The 27,214-nt window shown below is 41.1% G+C and overlaps 1 protein-coding gene across 1 annotated transcript in view; it reads right to left on the bottom strand.

Annotated features, from left to right (window-relative positions):
- The window catches only part of oxct1 (3-oxoacid CoA-transferase 1), a 59,923-nt gene that overhangs the window by 6,017 nt on the left and 26,692 nt on the right, over positions 1-27,214 (bottom strand). Inside the window, exons 9-14 of the mRNA NM_001007926.1 lie at positions 25,881-25,995; positions 23,149-23,243; positions 22,425-22,473; positions 20,997-21,069; positions 19,060-19,135; positions 7,489-7,578 (exon numbers count right to left, since the gene is read on the bottom strand). Coding sequence (NP_001007927.1) covers positions 7,489-7,578; positions 19,060-19,135; positions 20,997-21,069; positions 22,425-22,473; positions 23,149-23,243; positions 25,881-25,995 — 498 coding nt within the window. The remainder of the gene's footprint in view (positions 1-7,488; positions 7,579-19,059; positions 19,136-20,996; positions 21,070-22,424; positions 22,474-23,148; positions 23,244-25,880; positions 25,996-27,214) is intronic.

Genomic DNA, 27,214 nt, shown 5'->3' with positions numbered 1-27,214 from the left:
TCAGGTTATATTGTGACATTTATATTGTATATATACAGTATATAGTGAGTGGGTCCCTAAGCTCAGGTTATACTGTGACATTTATAGTGTATATATACAGTATATAGTGAGTGGGTCCCTAAGCTCAGGTAAGTGGCAGCTGCAAACAGAATGTGCTGTGAATCAGCAGAAAAGAAGATGGGGGCTACTGGGGGCATATTTGGGGGCACAGAGCTTCCCTGCAAAAGGGTTGACTTGTGGCTGGTACAGAAGCCCAGATTTTGAATTTTTACCCTAATTCTTTGTTGACCTTTGGTTCCTCACTGCAATTATAGTTACACAACACCCCTTCTGACTACAGGCCTCCAGTGAAATGTAGATGACCATTTATGCAGTGGGCTACTACACAGCCAGCAGAACTTGATACGATAAACGGCTGCTGTATCTTGCAGGTAGTAACGCAGCCCCCTACACTTAGAGACACACAAAAGTTGTGATTTAGTGACTCTCTAACGACTGCAATAAAATCTGCAGAGCCAAATGGTGAATACGTAAAGCGTGCCACAAATCAGCCGTCCGTCTTGCACCAACACGCCTCTTGGGACATTAACCTAGCCACTTGTGTCTCCCCATCATATTTATATTTATAGTAGATGGAAAGGCAGGGAAAGGTGCCATATAAATCACTCGGAGGGAGAGATAGGTAACAAATTTGGATGAGTAAGGCATGACTTCCCATCTTAATGAGGCGTGATACATTAAAAGCAGATGGCTAAAAGTCTCTGATCTGCCACTAATTTGTATTTTTATACTGACAAATGAATATGTATCACAGATGATATCCTGGATGTGTTTGCATAGTGATTTTAATGCCCTTCTAAATGCGAGATCAGATGTTCTTCCACGCATACCTGATCCTGGGCTGACAGCACATTAGTTAGCTGCTAAATCTGAGGGTTGTATAGCAGAGTACCAGCTCTAACAGTTACAGCTCTCTTCAGAGGCAGGGAAAGATGGCCAACTACCCTGGGAGCCACAAAGCAGCAGTGGATATATATATATAGCAAGACTCAGTATAGTAGAGCAAGGCTGTAGGGCCAAATAGTGACAGTAGTCACTTTATATAGAATCTAAACTGCCCAACCCATGGGCCCTTCAGTTGCTGTTGGCCTCCAATTCTCAGCTGAAGGCTTGCGTCAAGGACACTTACCTTCAGTATTGGAGCTGTCTGTGAATTTTACATACAAATTATTCATGAAAAGTCAACAACTAGTCAACCTGCGTCCAACACCAACCATCTACTCCCAACCCGACATGCCCTCTTCACTTATGCCCAACACTAATGGGGGATATAAATGAATGACAGCAGATAGACAGAGGAGGAATGCCAGAGGACTGGGGCGTGGGCCACCCTATGCAACACTAATACTAACCCAACCAGCAACTGAAGGTTCTAGAGCAGAGTAGAACTGCCAGTAAGGTTTAGCTTCACAGTTCACACCAGCTCTTAGTTTTAAATCATGTTAAGCCATTTTTGAGTGTCAGTGGCACTGTACATGCTCACTGTGGCTTCTATTGCAAAACTGAGCTTAGGGTTCATCAATCAATTAAACCAGTGCACTGGTTTTTAGGTTAAAGAACACTGAAGAGGTGCTGGGAGGTGTAAGACAGCATTAGCTGGAGGCTCACAGGTTGGACACCCCTGACTATGGAAATCTACTGTGTAACATTATACTAATTTTCAGTAATTTGTCAGCTTAGTGCCTGCCTCTTGTCAAACCGTGTCAGTCAAATATCAGAATTCACAGAATTCAGATTTCACCAGCTAATGGTCTAAAAATAAAATATATAGCAGCATGTATGAGAATGCTATTATTTATAATGTTTTTGCAATGACTCTGAGCTCTTCAGTTTGAAATGTAAGCTATTATCTGGTTGCTAGGATCCAATTAACCCTAGAAACCAGGCAGCAGTTTGACAGACAGAATGCAATATGATGTGAAGAGGACCCCAATAAAAAGATACATTGCCTGAAGGCAGGTGCCGATGTGGCAAGAATATGGAATGGTGTTGACCAAGTCCCGTGGGGGGGGGGGTAAACGTAACCTGCTATACAGTTTCTAATAATGAAGCAGCTAAGTGAAAGGCAATTCCTTTGTTGTATATTGCCTCAAACTAAATTGCGTTAAGCAGTGAAACCAGGTATTGTGAAAAGGAACCGTTTCCTTAGCAACCCAAATGTTGTGTTACGTCTTAGTTTGGCCGCACAAGCACAAAGGATTGCATTAGGCTTTTGTGGGCTGGGGGACTAGGCTTGCTGGCACTTTATTAAAAGCCAGGTCGGATTTTACAGATGATGCTTCTTTAGCTGCTTAACCATTGGTTATACCAGCCCATTGTGCGCCAGAATAAGCTAGAAATAAAAATAATATATACAAGGAGACAAAGTGCAGGCTGTAATTAAGGAGTGAACAAAGGGAAGCAGCTGCGTGAATTGAGCGAGTCGTCTTCTATATGATCTCGACAGGTTTTTAGCTGGAATATTTTCGGATTTGGAATTGTTGCAGTTTTGCCACATAATAAATCTCAAAAAAGTTGCAATTTTTTTCATGACTTCCCCCGCCCCCAAATTTAAAAAAAAATTGAATCCTGAAAAAAAAATAGGAACGTTAGTAAATGCCCCCCTTTGTCTCCAAGGGCTCTTTAGAGAACCTGACACTAAGTGCCCACTCTCATAGCAGTTACATATAAATAATACTAAATGGTATAGTGGGCTAATAAGGGTGGGCTGATGGAAATAAGGAGGGACTGATGGAAATAAGGAGAGACTGATGGAAATAAGGAGAGACTGATGGAAATAAGGGTGGGCTGATGGAAATAAGGAGAGACTGATGGAAATAAGGGTGGGCTGATGGAAATAAGGAGAGACTGATGGAAATAAGGGTGGGCTGATGGAAATAAAGAGGGACTGATGGAAATAAGGGTGGGCTGATGGAAATAAGGGTGGGCTGATGGAAATAAGGGTGGGCTGATGGAAATAAGGAGGGACTGATGGAAAAAAGGGTGGGCTGATGGAAATAAGGAGGGGCTGATGGAAATAAGGGTGGGCTGATGGACTGATGGAAATAAGGGTGGGCTGATAGAAATAAAGATGGACTGATAAAAATAAGGGCAGCTGATGGAAATAAGGAGGGACTGATGGAAATAAGGAGGGACTGATGGAAATAAGGAGGGACTGATGGAAATAAGGAGGGACTGATGGAAATAAAGATGGACTGAAAGAAATAAGGGTGGGCTGATGGAAATAAGGGTGGGACTGATGGAAATAAGGATGGACTGATGGAAATAAGGGTGGGCTGATGGAAATAAGGGTGGGCTGATGGAAATAAGGAGGGACTGATGGAAATAAGGGTGGGCTGATGGAAATAAGGGTGGGCTGATGGAAATAAGGGTGGGCTGATGGAAATAAGGAGGGACTGATGGAAATAAGGGTGGGCTGATGGAAATAAGGAGGGACTGATGGAAATAAGGGTGGGCTGATGGAAATAAGGAGGGACTGATGGAAATAAGGGTGGGCTGATGGAAATAAGGAAGGACTGATGGAAATAAGGGTGGGCTGATGGACTGATGGAAATAAAGATGGACTGAAAGAAATAAGGGTGGGCTGATGGAAATAAGGAGGGACTGATGGAAATAAGGGTGGGCTGATGGAAATAGGGGCTGATGGAAATAAGGAGGGACTGATGGAAATAAGGATGGCCAGTCCAACCCTGTACATAGGAAGTCAAACTAATCTAATATTCCAGTTCTACTGACACTGTGGATACAAAGAAATGCAGGAGACCAGATCCTTCATAAGTGGCACCAATCAATTTCACACTGCCTTTCTAACATTTGCATTTCAAACAGGCAATTATTGTCGTTCTAACAAGCTCTGTACAGTTGCTTTACAATTATGGCTTTATCCACACAACTGCCATCATTTTAATTATATTATTTCTGCTCAACGAACACGGCCCCTGATTTAGGGGGGAAAAAAAAAAGAAAAGAAACCGAGGTATGGGCAATTAGTTATTAAAGAAGCTGATCTCGGAATCCCTTTAATCAGTACACAACTGTCATTGTAATTTATTTGAAATAAGCATTGAGAAGTAGAATTACTATAAAGGAGGGTTAAGAAAACATGATATTGTTTCTCAGGTTTCACTGGCAATTCTAATGTAATGGGAAGGGAACAAGAAGCATATAGAGACATTTGAACATTCATTTGTTGGAAACAGTCTGTATTTTATTCAGTTGGGTTGAGTTATGTGATTAGTGATGGTGAGAGCGGATAGGGTCTTCACTATCTTGCTTTGGCATCTCTATGTCTATTAATGTGTTTGCTTAGGATAGGCACAATTCAGTTCAATAAATCTTTGATAACCTGTATATATGAACCCCTTATATAAAAATGAAAAAACCCAGCATTTAGTTTACAGCATAGACATGAATAAGCATGGGGCTGCATTTCCAGATCAATCATTTGCCCCCAACCATCTGTACAACTGACCCAGAGAGTGGCCCATGGTGCCATTCATTCTTTCTCACTGAGGGTCACCTTGGCTTCTACAGGTCCTTTTCAAAAAATTAGCATATTGTGATAAAGTTCATTATTTTCTGTAATGTACTGATAAACATTAGACTTTCATATATTTTAGATTCATTACACACAACTGAAGTAGTTCAAGCCTTTTCTTGTTTTAATATTGATGATTGTGGCATACAGCTCATGAAAACCCAAAATTCCTATCTCAAAAAATTAGCATATTTCATCCGACCAATAAAAGAAAAGTGTTTTTAATACAAAAAAAGTCAACCTTCAAATAATTATGTTCAGTTATGCACTCAATACTTGGTCGGGAATCCTTTTGCAGAAATGACTGCTTCAATGTGGCGTGGCATGGAGGCAATCAGCCTGTGGCACTGCTCAGGTGTTATGGAGGCCCAGGATGCTTCAATAGCGGCCTTAAGCTCATCCAGAGTGTTGGGTCTTGTGTCTCTCAACTTTCTCTTCACAATATCCCACAGATTCTCTATGGGGTTCAGGTCAGGAGAGTTGGCAGGCCAATTGAGCACAGTAATACCATGGTCAGTAAACCATTTACCAGTGGTTTTGGCACTGTGAGCAGGTGCCAGGTCGTGCTGAAAAATGAAATCTTCATCTCCATAAAGCTTTTCAGCAGATGGAAGCATGAAGTGCTCCAAAATCTCCTGATAGCTAGCTGCATTGACCCTGCCCTTGATAAAACACAGTGGACCAACACCAGCAGCTGACATGGCACCCCAGACCATCACTGACTGTGGGTACTTGACACTGGACTTCAGGCATTTTGGCATTTCCCTCTCCCCAGTCTTCCTCCAGACTCTGGCACCTTGATTTCCGAATGACATACTTTGGACCACTGAGCAACAGTCCAGTGCTGCTTCTCTGTAGCCCAGGTCAGGCGCTTCTGCCGCTGTTTCTGGTTCAAAAGTGGCTTGACCTGGGGAATGCAGCACCTGTAGCCCATTTCCTGCACACGCCTGTACACGGTGGCTCTGGATGTTTCTACTCCAGACTCAGTCCACTGCTTCCGCAGGTCCCCCAAGGTCAGGAATCGCTCCTTCTCCACAATCTTCCTCAGGGCCCAGTCACCTCTTCTCGTTGTGCAGCGTTTTCTGCCACACTTTTTCCTTCCCACAGACTTCCCACTGAGGTGCCTTGATACAGCACTCTGGGAACAGCCTATTTGTTCAGAAATTTCTTTCTGTGTCTTACCCTCTTGCTTGAGGGTGTCAATGATGGCCTTCTGGACAGCAGTCAGGTCGGCAGTCTTACCCATGATTGCGGTTTTGAGTAATGAACCAGGCTGGGAGTTTTTAAAAGCCTCAGGAATCTTTTGCAGGTTTTTAGAGTTAATTTGTTGATTCAGATGATTAGGTTAATAGCTCGTTTAGAGAACCTTTTCATGATATGCTAATTTTTTGAGATAGGAATTTTGGGTTTTCATGAGCTGTATGCCACAATCATCAATATTAAAACAAGAAAAGGCTTGAACTACTTCAGTTGTGTGTAATGAATCTAAAATATATGAAAGTCTAATGTTTATCAGTACATTACAGAAAATAATGAACTTTATCACAATATGCTAATTTTTTGAAAAGGACCTGTATGTGTTCCATCAATGAAAGTGGTATTGTTTTTGCTTTCAGGTAAAATATTTGGATGCCCCCCCCTTTTGTTCAAAAGAAGGTGACAAATATATGAAACCGTAGTCATAACAGCCACTCTTTTTATGTTGCAGAGATCAAAAATCATTTAAACATTTTATTAAACCCAATAGGATTGTTGCATGTCTAACTGTGTCTTAGTTAGGGTCAAGTACAGCCTACTGTTTTATTATTACAGAGAAAAGGGAATCATTTAACCATTAAATAAACCCAATAGGGCTGTTCTGCCCCCAATAAGGGGTAATTATATCTTAGTTGGGATCAAGTACAGGTACTGTTTTATTATTACAGAGAAAAGGGAATCATTTAACCATGAAATAAACCCAATAAGGCTGTTCTGCCCCCAATAAGGGGTAATTATATCTTAGTTGGGATCAAGTACAGATACTGTTTTATTATTACAGAGAAAAGGGAATCATTTAACCATGAAATAAACCCAATAAGGCTGTTCTGCCCCCAATAAGGGGTAATTATATCTTAGTTGGGATCAAGTACAGGTACTGTTTTATTATTACAGAGAAAAGGGAATCATTTAACCATGAAATAAACCCAATAGGGCTGTTCTGCCCCCAATAAGGGGTAATTATATCTTAGTTGGGATCAAGTACAGGTACTGTTTTATTATTACAGAGAAAAGGGAATCATTTAACCATGAAATAAACCCAATAGGGCTGTTCTGCCCCCAATAAGGGGTAATTATATCTTAGTTGGGATCAAGTACAGATACTGTTTTATTATTACAGAGAAAAGGGAATCATTTAACCATGAAATAAACCCAATAAGGCTGTTCTGCCCCCAATAAGGGGTAATTATATCTTAGTTGGGATCAAGTACAGATACTGTTTTATTATTACAGAGAAAAGGGAATCATTTAACCATGAAATAAACCCAATAAGGCTGTTCTGCCCCCAATAAGGGGTAATTATATCTTAGTTGGGATCAAGTACAGGTACTGTTTTATTATTACAGAGAAAAGGGAATCATTTAACCACTTAATAAACCCAATAGGACTGTTCTGCCCCCAATAAGGGGTAATTATATCTTAGTTGGGATCAAATGTACCTGTACACTCTCCTCAGTCTATTACAGCAGACATTTATGTGTTACTGACAGCACCTGTTCTGGGCAGCAAATGCAGTCTCAAGATAATAAAAAACACAATTTCTTACTCTAACCTTCTCTCTTTTACTATCACTTTTGCTCTAACCTCCTGTCATTCTCTCCCAACTAAAGATGAAAGGTGACTTTGCAACTTACTTTGGCAGAGTGTTCCATAGTAACAACTACTTTTGTTCCGGAGCTGGACACCAAATCCATGGCACCACCCATTCCTTTCACCATTTTGCCCTGCAACAAAAAGAAAGGTTTTTCACATTCGGAGGTTAAGATGCTGCTTAAAATGGCCAAAAAAGTTAATATTTTGTAAATATATTGTTTTAATTCCTGGCTTGGAGGCATGTTTTGGTTGCATAAAACCCAGTGTAATGTCAAACAGAGCCTCCTGTAGGCTGTCAGTCCAATTAGGGACAATTAAGTATCCAATTATAGCTCTTAGTGGCACCCACAGGAACCTTTTTCATGCTTGTGTTGCTCCCCAATAATTTTTCATTTAAATGTGACTGACGGGTATAAAAGGTTGGGGATCCCTGCTCTACAGCTTAGGATTGAGCCCCTGAGCAAGAGAGCAGGTATCCTACGGGCAACATGGCACGAGATCTACAGAGAACAAAGTGGGCTGCCCTTCAGGAACCTGAAATGTAAGTATAGGGAGAAAGAGAAGCCATACAAGAGCTTGAAAGGCAGCTCAGCAGGTCTATACCTTAGTGCTGATAAAATGAAAGGTACTTTTGTGGGCCCTTTAGTTACCCTTTAACAATTACAGGTACCAAAGAATTGTGGATATGAATACAAATAATGAAGAACATAGCGGCACATGTACTACTTGAATTAAAATAGAAGAACACTAAAAAGAAGAAATATCTTAAACCAAAGAAGAGATACAAGTTTATGTTCTATACATAATATTGCTATGCCCCCTTATCTAGATTGTAAGCTCTACGGGGCAGGGACCTCCATCCTCTTGTGTCTTTGGCTCTTACCCTCCCATATAGATTGTAAGCTCTACGGGGCAGGGACCTCCATCCTCTTGTGTCTTTGTCTCTTACCTTATTGCAACTGTATCTTGTATTTATCTGTATTTATTGTTATACTTTGTATTTATCTATTATTATTTTAATAACCCCCTGTTTGTATTAATCTATTCTACTGTACAGCGCTGCGTACATAAGTAGCACTTTATAAATAAAGATATACATACATCCATGATATTGCTATGCCCCTTTTTCTCAAAATTATTTCCCTCTATAACATAGCTGTCAATTTAAATGACCCAGCACTTAAGTGGAATCCTGAATATGATGGGTGCAACCATGGTTATTTACTGTTGACACGAACGTGCTTGCCTGAATAGAATTATTCCCGAGAAGCTCGATCTGCTCTGAACTCGGCAAGCAGAAGATAAAGCATGTTCAGCTCCTTATTAGAAACCGAGAGCACAAAACTCTATTGAATTCATCCTTAGACCCTAGAAGGCAGCGTTAACAGGGCAGAGCCGTCCGTCAGAGCACTAATAATAAAGATTGTGTATCTTATTCTCAGAAATGAATCGTGGAAGTGTAAGAAGGTTGCTGACACCGCTAGGGTTTCTTCTAAGAGTTACTTGGAGCATCAAGGATCAAAGCCCAAAGGCAGAAACTTCAAGGATAGAACAGGCAATATACAAATACACACAGCAAGGGGAGCTAGAAATCTTTTCTCTAAATGAAGTAACAATCCTTCAGATTCATGATTTGGACACTTCATTTTATTGTAGGTGAAATAGTTTATTTACACTGTATGTATAAGTAACAGAGATAGGACATCTATAAAGATTATATGCTAAAATAGGCCACATGGGCGAGTGCAAGTGATGTGCAGACTGCCCAAACACACAGTGTACAGGTTTTGGCTGAAAAATGGGCTACCACTTTGGGTGCAAGTCACCATTGCCCACTGCGGCACACAGAAGCTGTCATTTGTGCAGTGTTGTTGGGCTACTGATCACTTTGCTTTTCAGGGTGGAATAGTGTTCTTGGAGGCTTCCTCCCCACCTAATGCTGAGGAGGTGAATCAGGCCTTCAACTTCCCTCTCCACCTCAGACTTCGTTGAAAAAGGGCAATTTAGTGTGGGTGAAAGCAGAGCTGCCATCAGAATTAGAAGGGTATCCCTCACCCAAGGAGGCCCCAATTATTATCCTATTGGTCACCTGGGCAAAGGACCCTGCCAACAAATAGAACAGGGCTCCAATGGGAAAAAAACAGCCACACCCATTATCCTTAAACCCCACCCACACTCCAATCAAACCCTGCCTACACTATGCAAGCCATGCCCCCTTTGTGACCCACAAATCACATGTTTGCATGTGTTGATGCCTCTGACTGCAGGACCCCTTGCACCCTCCTGATGCAGGTTGAAAATTTTCCTACTAGTAGTCACCCCCAGAATAACATACCTTTCTCCATGCAGCTGAACAGCAGTTCTTTTAGGTACTTCCTTGTCTAGCGTGAAGCTCCGCCCCCTTTTTATTTCTGAGCATTTCCTCTCTCTCCGACTATGCTGATCTCAAAGAGGTGCCTACTGTGCATGCCTGATTAATTTAATTGGGGGAGGAGGTCTTCATAGTCAGAGAGAGTAGAAGTGTTCAGAAAGCAAAAGGGGGTGGAGTTTCACGCTAGACAAGGAAGTACCTAAAAGAACTGCTGTTCAGCTGCTTATAAAACGGAAACAAAAAAAAAATCTACATGCACGGAAAGGTATGTTATTCTGGGGGCTGTACAGAGATTTGGGGAAAAAAAGGGTTTGCGTATTCTTTAAATGCAAGAATGCACTGCTTGCCCCCCAAAAATCACGCATGTTGAGTTCTGCATCTGATTCAGGCGATCGGTTTGTATTGAGTGAGCAGTACCTCTCTTTCCTGACGCAGTAAAAGTGCATTGTCTACTTCAAAAGCAGAGAAAGGCATATGTATTATTTAAAGAAAACTTCTGAAACTGACTTCTGAATTATTGTTTTAAGATATTTGCAGTTTTTACATGGCTAACTGAATTAATAACGGCGCCACCTGATGGTTGGTTCGCTGACGAGCTAGAGTCGGCAGAATATAAAGTTGGTGAGCAGAGGAAATAAAGCTGAATTACAAAAGTGCTCCATTGAGCATTCACTGACATGAATGGAAACCCAGCGAGAGGTGGTTTTCAGCTATAATTTACATCTTCAGCCAAAAAAAAATACCTGTCACCATTAATGTCAGTGACAGGAGGCACGGGGGTATATGGATTAGCAGGCCTGTTTAGAAGAGTGCAGAGTGGGATTCTGCTACATTTTTTCAAGAGACAAAACCAACAATGCAGAATTGACTTAAAAAAACAGAGGAGAACTCTGGATTTTGAAATAAAAATTGTTAAAGAGCCCCACACAACACAGAAACCTCTAATATAACTGTATCATTTTTATATGCCGAAATCTTCTACCTATCACTGTAATCTGTTCCTTCAAAAAGTATAAATAAATACCATTTTTATATGCTGAAATCCAGCTGCAAAACAGTCCTCTTTCTGCATCATTTGAAATCCTGGCAGGGGAGGAGGGACTAAAACATTGATGTTACAAATGGTAACAACTTCTCCACAGCTTACAGACAGCATGCAGGAACTACATAACGCACAATGCATTGCACTGTGATGTTCCTTTCCTTATTGACATTAAGTGTGCAGGGGATTATGGGACTGGGAGGATGCAGGCTGAAGGCAGGCTGGGGACAGGCGACTACTGTTACATTTTATTTGAGTCTCAAAGTAGTCAGCCAGATCAGCAGGGGAACAGGGGGCGGGGCTTAGGGAACTGTTCCAAACAGTTACATTAAGAATCATGAAAAGGCTGCATATTTTTTAAGGTTTTGTATATTGCAAAAAAAAAGTTGGAAATAATGCTTACTTTTTAAAAGGCTGAAGTTGTGTTCCCCTATTGGAAAGTTGCTTAGAATGACATTCTATTTATGACTTTACATTGCCTTTAAAGACACTTGGACTGATAAATGCACTACAATACATAAAACAGGATGTCGGTGTTGAACAAAAACATTTGTACCCATCCATAACAGAATAAATGGGTTAGCATTTCATTATTTGATGTTAAATTCTAACAAACTCCAGGCAGAAGTACATAAAAAGCAAATAACATGAATTATAGAGCAGTATATTAAGAGCAAATCAGATTGGAGAGCAGCTGACATGCATTATCTGGGCTTAGAAATGAAACAAACATCCCTGACTATATTCTAATATAAATATTTACTGTTCTGGGAAAGAGCAGGGAATGGCAGCCAAATGATACAAAGTGGCCCTGGAGGTGCCGAATACAATCTGGGAAGCACATCACCGTTATCTGATCAGAAGTAGAAAACAAACCCATGTACCGATACAGCTGCCTCCTTCTCTGATGGAACAGCTCTATTTAACCAGACCCGATCATAAAAAATGATTTTATTTGTGCTTCAAAACAAAATGTAATGTTTATTAAAGCAAAAGGAAAAAAAATAATTTAGTGTATTTAAATTTAAAAAAAAGATTTGTTCACTGTTGTGGAAATATGGCTGCAGTTCGGCAGCAGTTCTGTCATGCTTTATGGCACGGATTCTCGCTAGCTTATGATACAGTATTCCAAGATTGCCCACGGGGGGGGGGGGGTGGGGAGGGGGCAGAGGGTATTCCATTCAATCAGGACTTTTCCTCCATCAGCCTCTAAATCTACTTTTAGTTTTTTAGTTTTTGTATGATGTAGAGAGCGATATTGTGAGAATTTGTCATTTATTTTACTTTTTGTTCATCAGGTCTCCATTTTAGAATTTCAGCAGCTATGTGGTTTCTAGGGTCCAAATTACCCAAGGAACCAGGCAGGGGTTTGAATAAGACACAGGAATATGAATGAGAGGTACAACTAGAATGGTATGCAATAAACAGCAGAAATAACAATAAAATGGAAGGTTCACAGATGAATAGTTTCTTAGGCTGCTGGGGTCGGTGACCCCCATTTGAAAGTTGGAAAAAAGTCAAAAGAAGGCAGCAAATAAATTTAAAAAACTAGAAAAATTAAGAAATGCAAAGTTAAAAAGTTGCTTAGAATTGGCCATTCTACAGAAAAAGTGGACTACCCCTTTAAAGAATAGGTAAACTTTTTTTTTTTTTTTGGTAAATCTCTAAAATAACTCTGTACAGTCCCCCGAATAACATACCTTTCTCCCTGCATGCAGAATTATTATGTTTCTCTACTACAAGCAGCTGAACTGCAGCTCTTCTAATTACTTCCTTGTCTAGCAAGCCCCAACCCTTTTGTTTTCTGAGCCCTCATTCTCTCTCCAACTATGAAGACCTCTAAGAGGTGCCTACTGGCAGTGCCCGGTTGATTTAACCTGGAGCAGAAGCTGTGAGCATGGCCAGTAGGCACCTCTTTGAGGTCATCATAGTCAGAGAGAGAAGGAGTGCTCAAAAAGCAAAATGAGGCAGAGCTTCACACTAGACAAGGAAGTCAGTAAAAGAGCTGCAGTTCAGCTGCTTGTAGTAGAGAAACAAAAATAAAACTGCAGAAAGGTATGTTATTCTGGGGGTTGTTTTAGGGTAATTTTAGGGATTTCAAAATAAAAGGAGTTTGTAATACCGACAGTTTTTCTAGGGACTGGTAATTTGAGTAACCTCCTTTTTACTGCTCCCACAATTGCTCTGCAGCAGTAGGAAGCTGCAAAACTTTCAATTTCACGGTTAGTGTTGGAAACAAAAAACCCATAAATATTAGTGAATATAAAACAACAAAAAAGTTATTTCAGCACATTCTGTATATAGTTATATCATCCTACACAACAGGCTAAGCTGCTCCTTTAAAGGAGACAGCCCTGTGTTATTACACATACAATGTACCTCGAGCAACCAGAGGGCAAAATATCCAGCATGTAATCCTGAGGATGAAGAATCTGTCCCCTCTACAGAAAAAGAACAAGGCCAGCTCTGTAATAAAGTTAGTCAGACTGTAGATCTGCCATATGCATAGCCTAGGAAAGACATATATTCTAATGAAACCCCACCGGCAGCAATCTAAATCAAGCACCCCCATGCTGGCACCACAGCGATGATCCCAGAAGACATGTCAGTCGCACAGGCTGCAAAGATGGATATTTTGGGAAATATAATGAACTAACACTTTATTAATCGGTAAATCACCAGCTAGGACTGGGGCCGGAATTACAAATTTACCGGCAGTGCAATTGGCAGCAAATATGTAATACTCTATGAATCCTTTTCCTGACCCGCCATTTTCCTGCCCACTCTGCCCATTTCCCCACCTCATGTGATGGCCCCGCCTGCTCCCCAAACCCAAAAATTGGCAATCACAGATGTGTAGCTCTGAATGATGTGGTCAGGACAAAGGAACATGGCTGTTCTTGAGATTTTGGTTTGTGTGACAGGGGCTGGGGGGTGCGCAAGGAGCTCATACTTTGCCAAATGATTTTAGAAGGGTTTTGTAGCTGGTTTCCTAAAATTGTATTTAAATATTCGGAAAGGTTTTTTGACTTTGAGAGCTGTGAAGTTGTGGAATTCCCTCCCTGAATCAGTCGTACTGGCTGATACATTATATAGCTTTAAGAAGGGGTTGGGTGGCTTTTTAGCAAGTGAGGGAATAGAGGGTTATGGGAGATAGCTCTCAGTACAAGAGAGGGAATACAGGGGTATGGGAGATAGCTCTCAGTACAAGTGAGGGGATACAGGGGTATGGGAGATAGCTCTCAGTACAAGCGAGGGAATACAGGGGTAGGGGAGATAGCTCTCAGTACAAGTGAGGGAATACAGGGGTAGGGGGGATAGATCTCAGTACAAGTGAGGGAATACAGGGGTAGGGGAGATAGCTCTCAGTACAAGTGAGGGAATACAGGGTTATGGGAGATAGCTCTCAGTACAAGTGAGGGAATACAGGGGTAGGGGAGATAGCTCTCAGTACAAGTGAGGGAATACAGGGGTATGGGAGATAGCTCTCAGTACAAGTGAGGGAATACAGGGGTAGGGGAGATAGCTCTCAGTACAAGTGAGGGAATACAGGGGTAGGGGGGATAGATCTCAGTACAAGTGAGGGAATACAGGGGTATGGGAGATAGCTCTCAGTACAAGTGAGGGAATACAGGGTTATGGGAGATAGCTCTCAGTACAAGTGAGGGAATACAGGGTTATGGGAGATAGCTCTCAGTACAAGTGAGGGAATACAGGGGTAGGGGGGATAGCTCTCAGTACAAGTGAGGGAATACAGGGGTAGGGCAGATAGCTCTCAGTACAAGTGAGGGAATACAGGGGTAGGGGAGATAGCTCTCAGTACAAGTGAGGGAATACAGGGGTAGGGGAGATAGCTCTCAGTACAAGTGAGGGAATACAGGGGTAGGGGGGATAGCTCTCAGTACAAGTGAGGGAATACAGGGGTAGGGGATAGCTCTCAGTACAAGTGAGGGAATACAGGGGTAGGGGATAGCTCTCAGTACAAGTGAGGGAATACAGGGGTAGGGGAGATAGCTCTCAGTACAAGTTGATCCAGGGACTGGTCCGATTGCCATCTTGGAGTCAGGAAGGAATTTTTTCCCCTCTGCGGCAAATTAGAGAGGCTTCAGATGGGGTTTTTGCCTTCCTCTGGATCAACTAGCAGTTAGGCAGGTTATATATAGGCATTATGGTTGAACGTGATGGACTTATGTCTTTTTTTCAACCTAACTTACTATGTTACTATGTATTGCGTACTCAAAATTGGGCCTAGCCAAATATTCACAGTTGGAGTGGCGGGCTTGTGCAGAAAGCTTATTCTTGCAAAATGACCTCCCTTTGTAGAGAAAACCCGCCAAACAAATGAATGCTCAGAGTGCTCTTCTGAGCACTTTTGCAGTTACCTGAATTTTTTATTCTGGTATTCAAGATTTTAGCAGTGGCTTGACCCCTATGTCAGGTCAGATAAAGGAAGCCACAAGTCAAAACAGTAACCAATATGGTGACTGCCCCAGATACACGAAGCTAAGTTGTGCTCTAATGAAGAGTCTGGGCCAAGGCATGTAGGTATTCAATGACCTAAGGGTTTGTTCTCACTACAGATCGACATGCATAGGTTTCATTTGATCTGTAACATTATGACTCGGCTGCCGCATTACCATTAACAATAAAGCGAACGTGCGCAGAGAATGGCCCCTAATGCATTGCCCCGTATGGAATGCGCTCCTTGAGCGATAATTAAATGATACGAGAACTAAGGCAGCGTCATAAGGTTAAACCACAGACTGATTAGGGGAGTACCTTGTAGCATAAGAAAACATATTAACCATCGAAATGTCAGCGGCTGATCTTTGTGTATAATGCGATGTAATATTTATCATGTGTTTGCTGTAGGGCTGCGCTGTCAGTGATGCAGGGAATTACTCGCTTCTGCATCATATCACCGGAGTGCAATGTATAAATATTAATGAAGCTCTGGGAGGATTCATTTATCACAGTTATCGCATTTAATCTGTTTATACTTATCATGTGCCCGGCTCAGAAGCCAAAAGGAACCGGCCTGGCAGTTCCGATGTATCCTTATTCAAAGAAACTGTCTGCATGGGTAGCGTCAAAATTGCACTCATTAACATACAGTATAACTAAGCCGGGGGGGGGGGGCTCAAAATGTAGTGGAATATTTTTATTTATTTTTAGTGCTTAAAAAGGGGAATGGGCTTTGGTTATTCTTTCAGTTCAATATGTTTGGCTGGAAAATATATATATATTTTGGTTAATGCTAAGGTTCAGGTTTGGTTTATTCCTCAACCTAAAGGCATATTTAAATGTATGCAAAGAGCTGGGGGCCTGGCTCAGTGACCTTTAATGGCGGGCAAAGTGGAGGACAGATTGTCACGTGCGGCATCTCCATGTAACACAAGTGCACAGAATATTGGTGCAATAAGTAGTGAAATCCTTATACTCTATGAGTGGATCTTCTCATGCACAGTACTATATCTAATGTGGCCTTATTAACTCTTGTGTTAAGGGAAATAAAGATACAAGTCCCTGAATTGAGCTCTGTGATTGGTATAATGCCACCAGCTCTGCAGAATTGTGCTCAAGTCAGAATACCCCATTACTCTCCATCCCTTCCCAGTACCCACATACCACAAGAAGGGTTGCCCTCAGACTGGATTTCATTCAGAGCATGCACTCTTACCTTCCAATTTGTGCCTGTATGTTACCCAACCACTTGGATTGTAAGCTCTACGGGGCAGGGACCTCCTTCCTACTGTGTCTCATACCACATGGCACTTATTCCCTGTGTATTTATATATATTTATTGTATTTATTTATTATAACACTTGTCCTCCCTGTGTGTAATTTTGTATTCTGTAAGATTGTACAGCGCTGCGTACCCTTGTGGCGCTTTATATGCATGTATGTATGTATAACTTTATTTATAAAGCGCCACAAGGGTACGCAGCGCTGTACAATCTTACAATATACACAATTACACACAGGGAGGACAAGTGATATAATAAATAAATACAGTGCCATGTGGTATGAGACACAGTAGGAAGCAGGTCCCTGCCCCATAGAGCTTACAATCTAAGGTAAAAATAAAGTTATACAAAGTTAAATAAAGTTATACATACATATATACATAGTTTTCCCTGGTGTGGTAAAGGTTCTGAAACCGACCAAACTCCTCCCCCAACTACCCCAATCCTCACAACTGACACCACTTTCCAGCCCCCTGATGCCACCACCCACCATTATTGTCACCACCCTTCCATTAATGCCACCACCCTGCCCTCTTTTGTCACCACCACAACCCCGATCATAATATTTTAAAAAATTGCAAAGGTGCAAGCCGAATTCTACAGCTGGGGGTAAATTATAATTATATCCTATTTATATATTTACGAGAGTCCCTGCCACAGGTGAGCTTACAATCTAATGCTATCACAGTCACACAAATGGATACCCACTAGAGCTAATAATATCAGGAGGGAATTATTTTGAGCTGGCAGCTCCTGAACCCCCCAGCACAACCATTCTAGGGTCTCCCTAAAACTCTGGTAATAAGACATTTCCCATTAGAGAGGCTTCAGATGGGGTTTTTTGCCTTCCTCTGGATCAACTAGTAGTTAGGCAGGTTATATATAGGCATTATGGTTGAACTTGATGGACGTATGTCTTTTTTCAACTATGTTACTTACTATTACATTACATTGCTGTTAGACCTGCACTGCTGAACTTCAGCTTTAAGGTTTTATTCTTCAGCTAATGACTATGAGTAGATGGATAGTCTAGGGGGAAAAGGATAACAGCCGAGCCTTTATTCGCTGAGAATGTGCAGGTACAGACAATATCAGCTATCGACTTCAGAACAATGATTCTGCCTGCTTCTTTATTTCCTTCCATTTATTTAGCAAGCTCTGACCTTCCCTGATCTCTGACTCAGTACCAGTGGCAAGGCCACAATTGCCCCTGATCAGTCTCTGACCTTCTAACTGTTATAGATATCTCCCACGTGGCTCAGGCAAAGCACCTCACCACCTAAATGGAAGAACAAAGCCATGTATAGCCAGCATGAACGCTGCATACAGCTGTCTCAGGTGTCTGTGCCGGCTCCAGCCATTTACAGCTTTAATTAGAGAGAGTAACAATGGAGTTAGCAAGCTTTTCCAGCAGTGCAAACTGAGGGTCATGGCCCATTACTAGAAATGAAAGCAACCGAGACCCTTAAAGGAAAAGTTCAGTGTAAAAAGAAACTGGGAAAATGGATAGACTGAGCAAAATAAAAATTATTTGTAATATAGTTAGGTAAAAATGTAATCTATAAAGGCTGGAGTGGGCAGATGTCTAACATAATGGCCTGAACACTATTCCTGCTTTCAGCTCTCTAACCTCTTAGTTAGTCAATTACTTTAGGGGGGCCACATGGGACATAACTGTTCAGTTAGTTTGTCAGCAAGCAGGTTACTCACGCATTTCATAAACAAAATCCACCACGTCTGCCTTTACCCAGGCCGTTTCAATGGTTGGCATCCCCCAGTTATCCAATTTACTAAGCATTCACCCATGACATGTTTTTTGAAAGGACGCTTGGGCAGTATAGTATGGCTTCCAGGCAGTACTATACTTTGCATGGTAAGCCCATATAGATTTTGTATCACAAGCAGCTCAACTTTAGCTCTCTCTGCTGCTTCCTAGTACAGAACGAAGCACCGCCCACTTTTCTTTACAGAGCTCTCCTTCTATCTCTCTGACTGTGAAGACGATCGAAGGAGTACCTACTGCGCATGCTTTCTGCCTCTGCTCCAATCAGGCATGAGCAGTAGACACCTCTTCAACCATCTTCACAATCAGAGAGAGAAGGAGAGCTTAGCAAAGAAAAGGGGGCGGATTTACATTCTCGCAGGTGGGATGGCATTTCGGGAATATCTGCGACAAGGGAGATTTGTCGCGCGGCGACTAATCTCCCCGTCTGTCACAGCCCTTAGAGTCATATTACAGATAGAAAAAAAGGTTTACTGATTCTATAATCTGGGCTTCACACAGTAAAACAACAAAAAATACTGCTTTCTGTATGTTAGAGGCCAGATGCATAACATCATTGAGCATTACTACTGGAATAGTCCTTTCTATTGTAGTTGCCAGAAACACAAATTTGAGTTTAGTGAAACTAAAGATGCTGCATTTCATACGAACACAAGCTGCTATACTCACAGGAATCATCCAGTTAGCAAGATCTCCGTACTTAGACACTTGCATGGCACCCAACATGGTCAAGTCAACGTGACCCCTGCGTTAAAAAAGAATAAAACACTAAGAAAACAACACTACAATCTTTTGTAAGCACTGGGGGCTCATATGTTGAGTTTTCCCCTGTTAAGAAATTCCCTATCCCTGTAGGCCAGTGTAATCCCTGTAGGGCAGTGTAATCCCTGTAGGTCAGTGTAATCCCTGTAGGCCAGTGTAATCCCTGATCCCTGTAGGCCAGTGTAATCCCTGTAGGCCAGTGTAATCCCTGTAGGCCAGTGTAATCCCTGTAGGTCGGTGTAATCCCTGTAGGACAGTGTAATCCCTGTAGGTCAGTGTAATCCCTGTAGGCCAGTATAATCCCTGTAGGCCAGTATAATCCCTGTAGGCCAGTGTATGTCTATGAGGGGCAGGGGGTATACTTTGGAAAGGGAAGAAAGTGCCCAGGGATGGTGTGACTTTTATTGAAGACCCACACTGGCTGGGGCCCAAGGTTAATGATTTCTCTCAATGGATGGGGCTCAACATATTGGCACCCCTCTCCTGTGTTTTAACGTTTAGTTCTCCTTCACACAAATACAATTTAAAATGCTAAAGATCACAATGCAATCCTAATGCACATCCCATCATCATAAATAAGTAACAGTTATTTAGAGTTTAGGTTTAGGTTCCCCTTTATCCAATACTGTAACACTATCAATGTCACCGATGAACTAACCCCAGGTAACTGTGCAGGCAGCTCTTGTCCTGTAACAGCTGGGGGGCCACCACTCACATGGAGGAACATGTAATTATCCAGTAGCACATGTCAGGCAGTGGCCCACCAGCTGTCTCTGAATAACTGCTTCTAGGCAAGAGTGCAGGCAGTTCTGATGTTTTTAGATAATGATAAGAAAGCATGTTCCTATATGTAAGCAGGTGGCCTTCAACCTGTTACAAAGCTACCTTTAGTTCGCCTTCTCTCCTTTAGTGCTAAAGATCACTAATGCAATGCCATAATCCTTTCAGGCAGCAGTTGTTCAGACTTGGCAGGTTTAGGTTCCCGCTTCAAGGGTTACTGTCGCTCACATTGAAGTCCCCGGTATGGGACCCACAGCTGTATTACGTGCATGTCATATTACATTGGCACAGTTGGATTCAAAATGGTCTACTTTAATGACGAGCTGCATCAGGAATCTAATATGAACCCTACACCTGGACTCATAACGCAAAATGAGGCATCCTGAACAGTAGTTAGGGTTCTGCTAAACGCTACCCCTCTACTCAAATACATACTAAAAGGATGAATTCTTTGAATGGACTGGATGTAGCTGTTAGTGCTTCAAGCACCACAAGTACAGCCCCAGGCTAATTATACTAAAACATTCCAGTCATTTATTTTAGATATATTCCTCTTATAGAATGACAAGCACATCTATTATCTAAATTCAGGTTATTTGTTGTTTTTGCTGTGTCAGTGTAATAACAAAGCAGTGATCCCCAACCAGTGGCTCAGGGGCAACATGTTGCTCACCAACCCCTTGGATGTTGCTCTCAGTGCCCCCAAACCAGGGAGTTACTTTTGAATTCCTGACTTTTGGTTGAATAAAAACAAGATTTCCTACCAAATAAAGCCCCCTGTAAGCTGATAGTGTGCATAGAGGCTGCCTAATAGCCAATCACAGCCCTTATTTGGCTTCTCCATGAACTTTTATGGTGCTTGTGTTGCTCTCCAAGTCTTTTTATATTTGACTGTGGCTCACGAGTAAGAAAGGTTGGAAACTCCTGACATAAAGTAAAGCTGCCTAGTTACTGTGTGTAGATATAATGCATCTTGCATAGCCTGGATAAAACACTGGCTACATTGTACATTTGCACTGCTTGCCATTTGAAAAGTGCTGTAGAATAATCCTCTGTGAACTTACCCTCTAATCATAGCAAAGGAATCGTCGCTGGAAAAGTATGCGGCTCCTGGAAGGACGGTCACAGTTTCTTTACCTAAAGATATAAAATAACAAAACACAATGGGAAAGTTGCCCATGGGAATTCAACCTAAATGAAATATGTCACAGGGGGTCATCTATAAAGTTCGCGCAGCGCATATTTTTTTTTGCAAATGGTTGTTTGCGCATGTTTTCCACTAAACACTTAAATCTTGCCCTGCTGTGCTCATCTTTGCTTTTTTGCATATCGCAGTGAAATGTGAATTGCGTGCACAAATTTGCAAATGAGATTGCGTTTTGTGACTCGGCCACTCCCAACAGTTTGACAGCATAGCGGGAGCCTATCAAAATCAGAACATGGGCAGCTGCTGTGGACAACTTTTAAGGCCTGAATCATTACTGCTATAGGGCTGATGGACCTCTGGGAAGCTACAGTAACTTCAATATATAAAATACAGCATTTCTAGTCATATTTGTTTTTTTAGGCTTTAGTTCTATTTTAGGAATTAGACTCCCCACCTTAGCAGTCTGGGGGTTCTAGGCTTCTTTTCCAGACAAATGATCAGGCAGAAGCTGCTTACTAAGGGTTATTGATTGCAGGCAGCTAACCTGCTCAACAAGCTCACTACAATCCTATTAATCTTTACATCCAGACTTCAACATCATTATTTACGAACCCAAACTTACTTAGCTCAGCCATATGTTCAACAATTAAAAGCATATTGATGGGTTTAACTTGGATGCATTGCAATAGCATGGAGTGTAAGTATTGAGCAGATAATTATAAATATACCATACATAAACGGGAACTAAAAACTTAGATATAAATGTAGCAAGAAATTCCGTATTTTATATACTGAACATACTACACCAGCCTAATGTTTCTGCATCTTTATAGTAGTAATGATACTGGTCTTTATAGCCGTCACAGGATTGGATTTTGTTAGGACCGTCAGCGGCACTGCATATGCTCAGTGGGCTCTGGGCAGCTGTTGAGAAGCTGAGCATAGGAGTCATCCAAATTACCAAGCAGAAAATGAGGTTGGCCTGTAATATTAGCCTTAAATTGTGATATTCATATTCTATATATATATATATATATATATATATATATATATATATATATACAGTATAATGTGAGTGGGCCCCTAAGCTCAGGTAAGTGACAGCAGCACAGAGCAGGGAATCAGCAGAAAAGAAGATGGGGGGCTACTGGGGCCATCTTTGGGGGCACAGATCTTCCCTGCTAAAGGGCTGGGGTTGCCTTGGGCTGGTACAGAAGTGCAAAATATAATAAACATTACTAGCCTACGTCATTTTTTAAGCTTTAGTACTCCTTTAATGAAGATGATGATGAACTTCTACAAGTGAGTTATTACATTTACTGGGCACAAGTGCCAGGTTCCTTGCCTGCATTGATGAGGTCTGGATCTACTTCTTCTTGTAGAGGATATGGACCCTTTAGGGAAAGAGAACATAAAGATGACTGTTACCTACTGCACCAAGATAGCAGTTCCACTGTATTGTGTTAACTAGACTACATGTCCTAGTCCTGAATATGCATAGCAGCTTATTGACATTATGGACCTAGGAATATATGGAGGAGGATAATAAAGAGGATGGAGGATTATGATTATAACATGAAAATAACTATAAAGAAATGTTTTACAAACATAAAGGGTTGTGCTTATTAGTTGGGCTATTTGGCCAAAGTTGCATGGTATGTTGGGCAGAATCAGACTGCATAAATGCCAATGTTATACAGTTACAATAGAAGGCAGCTACAGATAATGACGCTGCCAACAGGCTCAGTGGCCAAAAGACCATCCCACCAAATGTGCGCAACATCAATTATCTTATGCTGGTCTTGGGCACCCTAAAATATTTAATGGTGGTGCCCATCAATTTTTTAGTTATGTAACTGGCTATAAGCAGGAGGTTTTATTATATACGAAAGAAAATATATCACAAATTAACCCCTTTTTTAAATGTAATGATTATGTTTCTTCAACACGGAGTATTGAACAAATCAAACAGACAAAACTGATGTAATGAACTTTTCTTGCTTCTATACCATCTGCTCAGTATCCCCCTATGCAGGGAACCTGTAAATAACATTTTAGCAATCTCTTACCAGGCCGAGTACTCCGTTTTCACTCTGAAGGTGAACTGTGATATCTTTTTTGATGAAGTTGCTTGCCAACATTGGGATACCAATTCCTAAATTTGCTGCGATACATAATTGGTTAAGGGCAACAAATAAAAAAACCTGTGCTCTGAACTGTAGCAGGCTATAAAAACATACACTTGCAATGCACGGAACTCCCTTTGGAAGGCTGACCAATGCATGCTGTGGTTTCTACCACCTCTCTCCTATTCTAGGAGATTTAATTAAGGATATTTAGGCTGCTTCTGGGTTACACAGGAATATTCACTGTAGCATGCAGACAGAAGCAGAACATGACACAGACATGCACAGCTAATGAAGCAGGAAACCGCTACAAGTAACATTTTGGGGCATCACGGTAATCTTTTCCTTAAAAAAAATATGAATACTTTTTTATGCTGGAATCCAGCTTCAAAACAGTTCTACTTCTGCATCATTTGAAATCCTGGTAGGGGAGTTGGGACTAAAACACTGATGTTAGAAATTGGAATAATTTTCCCACAGCTTACATACAACTACATAACACATAACAGTGTTTTAGTCCCAACTGCATGTGCAGGGATTTAGACAAAGCAGGCTGAAGACAGTTGACTACTGTTACATTTCATTTGAGTTTCATAGTAGCCAGCCAAATTAGCAGGAGAACAGGGGGGAAGGCTTAGGGAACCCCCCTTAATTTGAAAGGTGCTGACCCCTCCACACCAAGGTGCCAACCCCTCCATACCAAACACCTTGTGTAAGGGCCTGGACACATGGAGCATTTGTACTTGTCAGTGCAGGTACACAAAGCTGCAAAAAGAAGTAGATTCACTTCTCTTAGCCTGCAGAAAAAATGCAGAGTGAAATAAGTGGACCAAATTCTCCATGTGCCCTGGCCCTTTATCTAAAGGAGAGAGGTGGGGGGACCAAGCATATGGTAGCCAGCCATGCAACAGGTGTCAATGAAACGTAGGCATTTAGCAGCTTAGATATGTGCAGTTTGTATAAATTTGGTCGACTTTGCAGAATTTCAGATGTGTATTTATATGCAATTTTGTTTGGGTTTGCTGGGCACAAGCCATTATTGGCCCTCTGTTGAACACAGGAGAACATTACCCCATTGAAGAAACAGTATACACACATGAGCTGAATAAATAGGGCACCTGCTGACCATACTTTTTGCGTATTGTTTTAAATAAGTGATACAAGTATGGGATCCCTTATCTGGAAACCCGTTATCCAGAAAGCTCCCAATTACGGAAAGACCATCTCCCATAGACTTCATTATAAGTAAATATTTCTCATGTTTAAAAATGATTTCCATTTTCTCTGTAATAATAAAACAGTACCTGTACTTGATCCCAACTAAGATATAATTACCCCTTATTGGAGGCAAAACAATCCTATTGGGTTTATTTCATGGTTAAATGATTCCCTTTTCTCTGTAATAATAAAACAGTATCTGTACTTGATCCCAACTAAGATATAATTACCCCTTATTGGAGGCAAAACAATCCTATTGGGTTTATTTCATGGTTAAATGATTCCCTTTTCTCTGTAATAATAAAACAGTATCTGTACTTGATCCCAACTAAGATATAATTACCCCTTATTGGAGGCAAAACAATCCTATTGGGTTTATTTCATGGTTAAATGATTCCCTTTTCTCTGTAATAATAAAACAGTACCTGTACTTGATCCCAACTAAGATATAATTACCCCTTATTGGGGGCAGAACAGCCCTATTGGGTTTATTTAATGCTTAAATGATTCCCTTTTCTCTGTAATAATAAAACAGTACCTGTACTTGATCCCAACTAAGATATAATTACCCCTTATTGGAGGCCAAACAATCCTATTGGGTTTATTCAATATTTAAATTATTTTTAGCAGATTTAAGTTATGAAGATCCAGATTACGGAAAGATCCCTTATCCGGAAAACCCCAGGTCCCAAGCATTCTGGATAACAGGTCCCATACCTGTATCTATTGTTTCTGTTTTTTCTTTTTGGCACTAAACAAAAATATGAAGCCAGTTTAACTTTTATACTTTCAGTCACTTCCTGATCCCACAGAACCTCAGAGGAGCTGATAAAAGTATTTACCAGTCCAGCAAGAAGCCCCTGATAATAAGGCTGCTGCTTATAGAAGGGAGAGGTTTGTATGTTCAAAGGTAGATAGGGAGCTTACAACAAACTGCACAGTTTCTACAGAAAGGGTGGGGTAAGGTCAGTGAAAATAGCTCAACCATTCAAATTAGTACAAACTTGCAGCTGGTTTAACTGTATCAGGCAAAGAGACGGGCCATGTGGAGTGGGCGAGCAGATACTGGAAGCTGAAGACTTAGGGGGTAAAGGAGTGGATGGAAGTGAGTGGTGATGTCACCCTAACCTAGATCGCTGGGCTACAGGGCATTAAATTAACGGTGCAACGATGCACACTGAAGACGTTAGACAATAGAAAAAAAATAAATGTAAAAATTGATATCAGTTTGTGTAGATATCTATCTATCTAGAAATTAACTAAAACAAATTAAGAAAATCTGTGTTATTTAAAAGGGACAGGTGATAGAAAAAAAAATGTTAAACCTCTGTATTCAAGATTGGATTGCCAATTAAAAAATGTCTGTATTTGAGCAACCCTCCGCCAAAAGGAAAAGCTTCTTTTCACTCAAGGGTTAATATGATGCCCAAGCTGACTCCTCTACTGATAAAGGATACCATACATGCCGTCTTGGAACTCTAGAGCTGCCCGACGAATAATTCTCTCTCTTACAATATCGGAATCTTTTTTGGGCTTGGGTTTGGAATTCTCTGACTTTCGTAGTGTTAGTCTCTGTCAAAAAACAAAAAAAAATTTTTTTTTCTAAAATCTCTGTAATTTAAGGAATTGAAAAAAGTATGCACATCTACACTTCTGCAGGTTCTAAATTAAAGGAACAGTAACACCAAAAAATGAAAGTAAAATATAATGTACTGTTGCCCTGCAGTGGTAAAAGTTGTGTGTTTGCATCAGAAACCCTACTATAGTTTATATAAACAAAACTGCTGTGTAGCCCCGGGGGCAGCCATTCATGCTGGAAAAAAGGCACAGGTTACATAGCAGATAATAGATAAGCTCCATATAATACAATGGTGTTTTACAGAGCTTATCCATTATCTGCTGTGTAACTTGTGCCATTTAACCCTATTTCAACTTGAATGGCTGCCCCCATGGCTACACAGCAGCTTATTTATATAAACTATAGTAGTGTTCCTGAAGCAAACATACCAGCAGACAGGGGGAGCCCTCACACAGCATGACATGTTTTGAGCCCCTCTGGTCCCCTTTATTAAATGTGTTAAAGGGCACTAGAGGGGCCCAGAACATGTAGCATACAGAACATTAATAAAGCTGTCAGTGTTCCCCCTGTTTGCATTTAGAAGTTGCTATATGTGAAATGCGTATCCATTTCACAGGGGTTGATGCACTGAGTCTGGAAAGGCTGTGCGCTGATTACCGATACTTTGCTGACCCCACAGAGAGCTTGGGCAGCGAGTCTTTGACTAATCAGCGTTAGAATTAGGGATCCATCGAACCCACTTTTTTGGGTTCGGGCGAACCCCCCCCCGACGGATTCGGCCGAATAGCGAACCAAATCCGAATCCTAATTAGCAGGGCAAGGATTTGCCCAAACTTTGAAAAAAGGCTGGATTCGGCCCAAATCCGAACCAAATCTGGGATTCAGTGCATCCCTAGTTAGAATGTTATCAAAAGAGAAATGAGTTTTCCGCTTATATATCAGAATATGAAAAATATATATATATTATTGTGATTTATGTTTAGATTTATTTAATTTAATGTACTTGTCTTCATATCAAGCTCTGGAATGAGGAGAGCAGCCTACATTTCAGACTGAATATGACCTCTTGCTACATTTATAAACAGCTCTGACAAGAGCAACCTCTTCTCTGCTATTTTTGGGTCTTTGTTCAATTAAAACATCAGATCATAATAAGAACTTCAGAAGATAAAAAAAAACAAAATCAGACCTAATCAAGAATAATTAAAGAGA

Source organism: Xenopus tropicalis, chromosome 1 (genome assembly GCF_000004195.4).
Source record: "Xenopus tropicalis strain Nigerian chromosome 1, UCB_Xtro_10.0, whole genome shotgun sequence".
NCBI lineage: Eukaryota > Metazoa > Chordata > Amphibia > Anura > Pipidae > Xenopus > Xenopus tropicalis.
Note: the sequence above shows the minus strand (reverse complement) of the source record. Positions and strands in the feature narration are given on the sequence as shown.